Source organism: Oryzias melastigma, linkage group LG22 (genome assembly GCF_002922805.2).
Source record: "Oryzias melastigma strain HK-1 linkage group LG22, ASM292280v2, whole genome shotgun sequence".
Classification (NCBI taxonomy): Eukaryota; Metazoa; Chordata; class Actinopteri; order Beloniformes; family Adrianichthyidae; genus Oryzias; species Oryzias melastigma.
Window position 1 is genome coordinate 18,675,331 of NC_050533.1, and position 9,466 is coordinate 18,684,796.

Here is a 9,466-nt window from a genome sequence, read left to right on the forward strand (position 1 = left end):
TAAATTTAAATACACATTTGGAGGCTAATTAGGACTAAATGAATTCTCGCTGTGAGGCAAGAGTGCTAACCACTGGGCAACCGTGCAGCCCACTGCTGAACATGGCATAAGATTTCTGAAACTTTTATTGTTTGACCAATCACAAAATTCAACTGTAATACATCAATTCAACCCGTAGGGGGCAGCACATAGACGGGTTTTGACTATATTTTCATGAATCAAACAAGTTTATTTTAATTTGTCAAAAATTTGACAATGACCAACAGTAAACACTTTTAAAGACCCATTTATAGAGGTCAACAGCCAAAAACAGTTGATTTAGAGTTTGGTACCCTTTAATAATGGAATTAAGTTGCATAAAGACAATCATCAATTAAGTTTGTATAAAGAAATATGTTTGGAGGAAACCCTTTACCAGACATCTACAATTGTAGATATTGTATGGTGAGAGGAAGGGTTTTGACTTTAATAGATTTGTTTATTCACTCTTCAGTGAAAGCCTTTAGATGACATTTGAAGAAGGGGTTTGTTTTTCTAGCATTATAGTTACAGGTACATGGCACAGGAATCAAGATGATGTATTAGTTCAGTGTTTTTCAACCAGTGTGCCGCGGCGCACTAGCGTGTCGTGAGAGATGCTCAGGTGTGCCACGGGAAATTATTCATTTTCACAGATTTACAAACATTTCCAATCACCAGGAGATCAGCTCTGTTTTAATCCAAACCGGCCCTTTAAAACACGGAATAGTTAGAAATATAAAAGACCATAAAATACTTTTTTTGTGTGTTTATTTGATTCCAGTAAAGACTTTTTAATAAGAATGACGGTCCTGCGATCTAGCCACAGCTAGCAGTTTATTTAGAAAAGTTCCGCCCCTCCAACTGTCTCCACCAATCATTCTTGGAGGCTTAATCATGTCATCAGTCTGACCAATCAAAAGTTGTTAACATCCTCACTTTTTTGTTGTGATTTGGCTCAAAGTCTCACAGTTCCAACAAAAATAAAAACTAAAGTTTGTGTTTAGCATTTAGCTTCCCGTGGGATCCGGTGTCAGACCGTGGACAAAATGAACAAAATAATGAAGCTCAGAGATGAAAGTCTGTCCAGCATCAGTTTTTGGACCGCATCTCCCATAATGCATTGAGTTTAAGTGACTGCACATCTGCACTATGCTACTAAAATTAAAAGATTTATTCACCTAAAATGTTCACTTTTTGTGTTGTTACAATTAAACGTAAATATCATGGTTTTTGTGTGTTGAAAATAAGCATATTGTGATCATATATTTCAAAAATGACAGTTGCTCTGGCACAAACATTTAAAGAAATATATGTAAAAAACACACTTTGGAAAGAATCTATTATTGTTTTCTGTGAGATCACATAAAATTGCATATCAACAAAGTCATTAATAAATCAATAAATGGAAAAACAACTACTTGAGCAAATTTTCAACTAATTTAGTTGAAAATTATTATTTAAAATTATCACAACTTTTTTTTACAGCATTTAGGAAAAACATCTGCAACTTCCAGCTTTTCTGCCAGAAAAATTACAAAAAATTGTCACGAAATTGTGGCTCAATACATCTGTACCTCAGTAAAGTTTCTCCTGTTTTACATATTTTTGCTGCAGAATTTTTGTCAAGGAAAAAAAAAAAAGGTCTAAAAACAGTATTAGTTTGATGGAGGTACTACAGTATTACAACTAGAATATAGGTTGTTTAAAAGGATTGGTCAGTCCGCAGCGAGGGCTCAACTTAGGGGTCTGTATGACCTTAAGTGGTGAGGATTACTCAGCGTGGACGAGGGATTTATTAGCATTAGATCTGATTGGTCCCTGTCTTTTAACGTCACGTCTACTACGTCACGTTTCTTCTTCTCCGGTTTTATTCACATACTTACCATTGAACGACGAACCCTCCCACGTCTTACGAGTACCTGCCTTGCCGTGGCGACCCCAGAGAGCCTGCGGCTCACCCACAGTACATCCTTCCTTCCCAACAACCAACTGTGGGGGCTAATTCTTTTCCCGCATATAAGACCAACCAATCCCAATAGACCGCTTGTCGCTGATCGCCTTTTATAGTGGGTTGAAACACCCTACCTCCAAACTCATGGTTTCAATTCCAGTTTTTTTTTTTTTTCTCAAATTTGAATGATACACTATATGTTACTTGTAAATAAGGTACGAAGAAAAATAAATATAACTGCAAAAGGATTTTATTTTAAAAAGATACATTTTGAGCCGCAGTGCATTCTGGGAAACATCACGTGACGTCACACACCACCGGAGTGTTCTTTGGTTTTTAAACGACAAAGCTGACTCCTGAGCGCTGTTATAATGAAATTTTACATGAATAATGAAGAGTAACCTAACCAATTGTCATTTGTACAATATTTATTTGATAAATGTCCTACCTGGTGGTTTTCGTTTCCTCCTCTTTGAGCGTTCACAAGTGGGAGTAGTGTCAATAGCCCTGCTTCCCTCAGAACGCTGCGCATAGACTGTATATAAAATAACTGGACAGAGCAAGCCCCCCTACTTCCGTGTTCCATATAGGAAGTACCACTGGGTTCCAAAAAGGCTAAAGTCCCATTGACTTACATTGGGAAACAGACAGTTATTTCTCAGTCATTTTATGTCAGAATAATCACTCTTCCTCTGCTGCTTTCTGCTTAACTTCTTTTTTCTAATCTTAATTTTTTTAAAGATTTTTTTCCATTATCACAAGTTATTAGAGTTATAAATTGACCAATCAGATGGATGAACTGAAAATATCAGCTCAATAAATCGAAAAAAACAGTATTTCTAATTAAATAAGAAAGACAAATACTACATCCTCCAGAATTTGTTATAGAGTCCAGCATTTGCAGTTTAGAAAATATTAAAATGTCTCTTTTCAGACATTATTATGGCAGCTGATATATCTGCTTAGGGAGTTCTTTAATCTGATTTAACAGAAACTTGCCCCTTTATCGTCTAATTTTAAAGACACATTTTAAGAAGTCTTATTGTCAGTCAGCCTAATTTCTGAGTGTTGAAATAGACTGCGTCAGAGTGTCACTCTGCATGAGCTTCTGCTGAATGATTTATGTTTCCTGTGAAACCACAGTGTCTAATTAATGGAATCTGAGCTGAACAATACTGAAAGATTAAACAGCGTGGAGATACATTACTGTACCGCTGTTGGTTGTTGCAGAATCAAACTGCTGCTGACATGATGCTCAGAGCTGCACTGTGTGTCTTCTGAGGGGAAGGACTTAAAAACGCAAGGATGAAAAAAGGGGCACAGCAAAGTAACCGCTTTTTAGCTTCCTGTCAGAACGCTTTAAGTCTTTAAATGGCAGAAGTAAAAGGAGATCCAACAACTCATCAAAACTTCTCTTTTTTTTCCTTCTCTCATCATTTGCTTAGAATTTAATATGAATTTTTGGATCTCATAACAAGAGTTTTTACTGGTACTTTTTTCACGTTTCACCCCCTCTGTCAGTTATAGGCTGTAGCAACAAACACATTTACAAAGGTCGTGTTCTGTTGCACTTTTTCAAATGTCACTGCTACATTATTTTGTCTTCAGCCTAAAAACATTTCTTTAAAGGTGACATAGCGGTACACATTCACATCCCAATTTCTTCTGAGTCAGGCGCATCCTTCCTCCAATCATGCAGTTAGTCAAGTGATCAATGGTGGAAAACGGGTCACCATAGCAACAGTGCAAACAACTTCAAAACAGCTGTGTACATGTGCAGGAGACAGAGTTATCAAAGCAGTAGAGCAGCAATAATTGTATTTCACATTCCTGTAGAAATGAACGGAGGATAACTCTGGAATCAAGAAGACATGTTCAGGACAGATTAGATTTCTTGATAGGAAAGTCTTCAGTCCATTTGATTTTATGGATGTGCACGCTACAGTAGCGCCATACCTTCACCTGCCAATGTGGAAACTTCTTAGTAAAATAAACATCAGTTCTTCTTTGGATATTTTCTAATCCCAAATCCAATTTAAGTGCATCTCCAAACCAGCTTCAGCACCACGAACAGAAACCCAAAAGTTAAATTTTTGTAATATTATACAATAGAATTTATGAAACTCTATTGACAGCACTGCAAAACCTGCAGCGAGGGGGTGATATATTAGGAGATGTTTTTAATTTTTTTAACGTCTCGATGAGGCCAGAGCCTCAGAGCTAGGGTTGGGCATGATTGGGTTTTAATCGGTTTGAGTGCCAAAGCGGTTCTTTTGTTTCAGTTCCTAATAGGTGCCAATTTCTGTACTTCAGTAATAAAAAATAATGCCAAATCAACACATTTTCATTCCCAAGTCATCACATATTGACGCAAACTGACTGTTCCTATTAAATCAGAGCTCCCCAACCTCTGAGCTGCAAACTGATGCCCCGCCCCTCTTTCACCACGAGGCGAATCTGCTGCTTGCCGCCTGTCAAACGTGTGATCTTCAGCCAGACACCGCGCTGAGTGTGGATGTCTGTGAATGTTAAGATGCTCACACACCGGCTGCATCGGCGCATATTTCAGTGGCCACCCCCAATGAAAAGTCAATGCAAACACGCATAGAAGTCTGAAATTCTGCTCTATGCGCGTTTGCATTGAACCCCCACAGAAAGCAGCCACCCAAATGCACGTTGACGCCACCGGCTACAAAAATCTACAAAAAAAAATGAAATCTTCAAAGATTTTCTTGGTACTGGGGCTTCTATCTCATTTAGGGGGTGTGTCTGGATGACAACGGCCTTGTGGTGTCTCTGGGTCTTTGTGACTGAGTTTGAAAGCTGTCCCGCATTAAAATGAGAGGGGGTTGGGGGGTATCTTTCTTATTATTATCTCGAGGAAAATAAGTAAAATATCACAGTTCAGGAGACCTGAGCTGGCCATCTCCCTCCAGGCGTATTGAGCGAGCTCTGCTGAAGTCCAAGAGGCTGGCTGCAGCCAGAGAACTGCCACGGCGTGACAGAACAAAACGCTCGCATTGGATTAATATTCTACCCGCTGATCAGGTCACTGAAAATGTCACGTGCCCAAAGGTGAGTTCCTGATTGGCAGATGAAATGCAGTGATCTGTCAAACTTCAGATATTTCAATTTTGGCTGCATCACCTGATTTGCGCCTCGTCACTCAAATCAAGCTGCTGGAAGACTTTTACGCCGCGCCGGTCGCTCAAATCGTACAGGAAATCACAATTTCTGGTTTTCAAGATTTGTTTGTATGATTGTATACAAATAGGTATTTGGTCAATAACTACAGTTTGTGAGGTAACCTTGGTTGCCAAGGACAGAGGTCAAACATTTTCAGCAGGTTTTCACCAGGTTTGCACTTTAGCTGCTAAATTGGTCCATTCGTCCATGCAGATGTTCACAAGAGCTGTGATGTTTTAGAGTGACATGGACTTTCAACTCCTTCCACATATTCTCTATTGATTTAAAATTCAGAGACTAGCAAGGCAGCTCCAGGAACTTGAAATGCTGTTTGCGTTACCCATCCTTCGATGGCCAGGCGATGAGTTTAAAATCATTATGGACTGGAAGCTCATAGCCACATTTCATTCTCAATGATCTCAGTAATAGACGGAAGATGTTTTTATCATACATGGCCCCATTCATCCTTTCCTTAAAACACATGAGTCATCTTGTCTCCTTTGTAGAAAAGCAGCCCAGAAAGCATGAGGGTTCCACCCCCATGCTTCACAGTAGATATGGTATTATTTGGCTAGTTAGCTTCATTTTGGTCCCATCACATGATCTTTTCCTAATCCACCTCTGGATCCAACAGATGGACTCTGATAAACTTGAGAAGGGCTTCAACGTGTACTAGCTTCATATGTCTTTTACACAGATATAGTCAGTATAAACAGGTTACATTAAGAACTTCTTAAAGAAATAGTAGTATCTTTGAAAGAGGCAGCATTCTATTTCAGTATTCAAAATGTGTGATGTTAAAAAAAGAAGTATTTTCTACTGATTTTTTTTATTTTATTTTAACAATGCAGATGTAATAAATCTTTACAAAATGACATTTTTTTGTGATGTTCAAAACTATTTTATGTAATATGAGCTAATTAAATTAGAGTTCTTTATTTTTTGAATTAGTACAATTCGTATTGGTCAAATACCTGGTGCAGGGCCCCAATGATCTGGCGGGTTTCTTGGTAGATCATCTCAGGACTCCAGTGATCGTTGATCAGCTTCAGCGCTTCTGCTATTCTATTGTGTTCTCTGAGCCACAGCGTGTGCAGAGAAATCAAGGGCAGGCCCTCGTTGACTCGACCGTCCCCCGCGCTGAAGCAGTCGATCCTGTCCCCCTGGTGGTCCGTACGGCACGCTGATGGCGTCTTGGCAACAAAAGGAAGATAAGGTCTTCCCTTTGCATCCTCGAATCGGTCGTTGATGGCGAGTTTCCCGCTGTGCCCAGAGAGGTCACGGAGGAAACTCTCCAACTTTGGAGTGTGCCCATAAACAAGTGAAGCATCGATGTAAGAAGTGATGGCATTCAGCTGCTGTCGCTGCAGGGCGCGCTGTACATCAGACCCCGAACTGACATAGCAGTCTGCTGTGGAACGATGAAAGGGCATGCAGAGAGAATCATCGGTCTGTGGGGAAGACACAAATCAAACCATTTTTACTCCATCATACGCTTTTATCCTGTTTGATTTTTTGAAAAATGGCAGTCCTTGTTTCCGATGAGAGCTTTATTGGGTACTTTGTATAGTAAAATGAACTATAGTGTATCCATTTTCTAATCCATATTTGTTGTTTCTATCAAATGAAAATGTATCACTTCTCAGTCTTTATCTTAAACATTGGAACATTTGTTCCTGGTAGATGTTTACAGTTGTTTGGAAAAACTCCTTTTTTAAACAACTATTCATGTTTATCTACTTAAAGAGGCAGAGGTCATAGATAAACTTCAAGTTGATATCTTAAAGCCCCACTTCAATCATCTTTTGTAAGAGTGTTCCTAGTGTTCTTTTTTTTCTTCAAATGATTATGATGTTTTTAGGCAAAATAGAAAATCTTATCGTTTTCTAGGACGTAGTTTCTGCAGAGTGGCAGAGGTTCATTAGAAATTTGCCTCCATGTTGTGACTGTTGGCATGAAGTAAGCCCGCCCCTTCTTCCGTCATCCCTTTGTTTACACTCTCCTGCTAGCTTACAGCCCCTCACAACCTCATTCTAGAATTACGCAAAACTGCAGAGCAGTATCAGACATATCTAGCCGTACAGTTTTAAGCCAGAACTGGCTCAGATAAAGAAATCAAAAACCTACATTGATCTAGTTGTCTATACGTGGATGCATCAGAATGGGGCGGAGCATTGTAGGGTCGACATCACACCTAATAGCTTTGTTCAACAACATTATTCATCTGATCCTGGTTCACTATGATTTGAATTAATAAATACTCAGAAATGCAATTGTAAGCTAAAGTTTCTTCATGCATGTCATCCATCCTCAAAAAAAAAAAAAAAAATCACTATAACATATGAACACCAAAAACAGGATTTTCACTGTGGGATTTTAAATTCTTTTTCACAGATACACATTTTTAGATCAGTTAGGAAGTATGATCTTTCTGCATTCTGCTGCTGTTTCTCCAAGAGAAGATCTTTGAAACCCTTAAGCGTCAAACCTCAGCAGAAAAAACTGTTCTGGTTGTTGGTACTGAAATGCACAGCCACTCCACACTGTAAAACAGAACGTTCACCTTCGTTGTCTCTAAGGCCCAATCAGAAGTCTTCTCTTCTCCCTACCCCTTCATTTATCCCTAAAAATGGAGGGTTATGAATATATAGTGTTTAATATTTCGGACGTCACTTTTGTCCGATGACGTCATCAATAATCACCGGTCCGCTAGCATTAGCTCGGCGCTTCCAGCACTTGAAAATACACAACTGCGGTTTAATAATTTTAAAAACATAAAGTCATTACTTACATTTAAATGTAAACTTCTGTGCTTCAGAGCGCACCCACGTGAAGAAAAGCACTACTCAGCGTGACATGGTTTACAGTGAAAATAATAATCCCAGACACAACTTGCACTTAAACTACTACTTCAAATTGAGGGGAAGGGAGAAGGGAAGAATTCGGATTGGGCCTAAGATCTTCCATGCACCCTTAATTTCAAATGAGAGATGGATTTAGTCACCACTAAATTTAGAAAAAATTCTCTTATTTTTGTGGTTATATGACACAAAGTCTTATGTGTATCAGAATAGAGCTGTGAGACAAAAAAAACCTGGAGCTAGATTCAGGACATTTGCACCACTTAAACATTTTGCAGCAAGCTTCTTCTAAATGTGAGTGGATATGTTAGTGTGGAACAGCAACAGTCCAGTGTAAACACCATATGCTAAAAGTGCGTTCAAGAACACACATTTAGCACATTTTTTGAACGTGCAACACAAAGTAAAATCAAAGCTGCTTAAGGTGGCTTTTTAAGGTTGAAATGTATCTTAATCTCCCAGATGTAACAACAATCCCAAAACATCTTTTCAATTTTAAACAGTTAATAAAGGAAAATGTTGAAATAAGGTTGTTTACCTTAATAGGAAAGCAGGGATGCACATTATCACAGGTCTGATAGCAGTCCACGTCTGTCCAAAAGGCACTTTTACTGATGCTTTGAGGTGTAAAGGTTATGTCATGGTCAATGTACTGGCCCCACTCCACCAGCAGCTGAGAGTAGTCATCATCCTTCCATTTACAGGAGCTCCTGATTATTTCCCTGCTGACCTTCCGAGGCTGTTGACGGAAAATTGTTTAATATGGACTGCATGACTCTCCAAGCCACATGTTTCTGTTATATCATCGCTAGCAAAAATGAGCAGTCTATATAGTCCTCTGTTCAGATAAAAACCTCGGGTTGAATGCTTTGCCTCTAATTGCTGTAACAAAAATACATTTAGCAGCTTAACAGAGTGAGTAGTTCTTCACAGTAAGTGTAGGGGATGTTATTTACTTGGCCTCTACTGATAAAAGTGGAAGATCTAAAAAAACTGACACTTAAATGTAGCTCTCATTTGCAGAGCTGTAGTTACGGCTGCAACAAAGCACAATTAATGAGCCTTTCCAGTATCAGACCTCCCTCTGAAGTGTGAAGGTCTGCAGATCCTGCTACATGACAGACACCTTAAAGCAGACAGAGCAGCATCTATAGAGCACACAAGGCAGCTTCATCCTGTGTCAACCCCCACATGCCTCTTCCTCAATGACTGAAGAATTTATCTGCTCTAAAACAGGTTAGAATAATAAATAGAATGCTATTGACTCCAGCTCGCTTCATTTCTGCTGCAATTTCTCCATCCGAGACTTCTGTGCCAGCCGGAGCAGCAGTTTGCAGATTACCAGAGGAAGTTGGAAGCCATGATGGAGTCGTTCTGGGTTCCAGCCCTTGGGTTCTCCCTCCCCGTCTTCGTATTCAGCCGGGAGCCATCTGACCAAGGCGGTGTT

At 39.4% G+C, this 9,466-nt stretch overlaps 1 protein-coding gene across 1 annotated transcript in view; it reads right to left on the reverse strand.

Moving 5' to 3' along the window:
- Positions 1–9,466, reverse strand: part of tpo (thyroid peroxidase) — a gene marked incomplete in the record, with an annotated part of 37,300 nt that overhangs the window by 19,924 nt on the left and 7,910 nt on the right. The window contains 3 exon segments of the mRNA XM_036210000.1: positions 6,133–6,609; positions 8,558–8,758; positions 9,362–9,449. Of these exon segments, the coding sequence (XP_036065893.1) occupies positions 6,133–6,609; positions 8,558–8,758; positions 9,362–9,449 (766 nt within the window).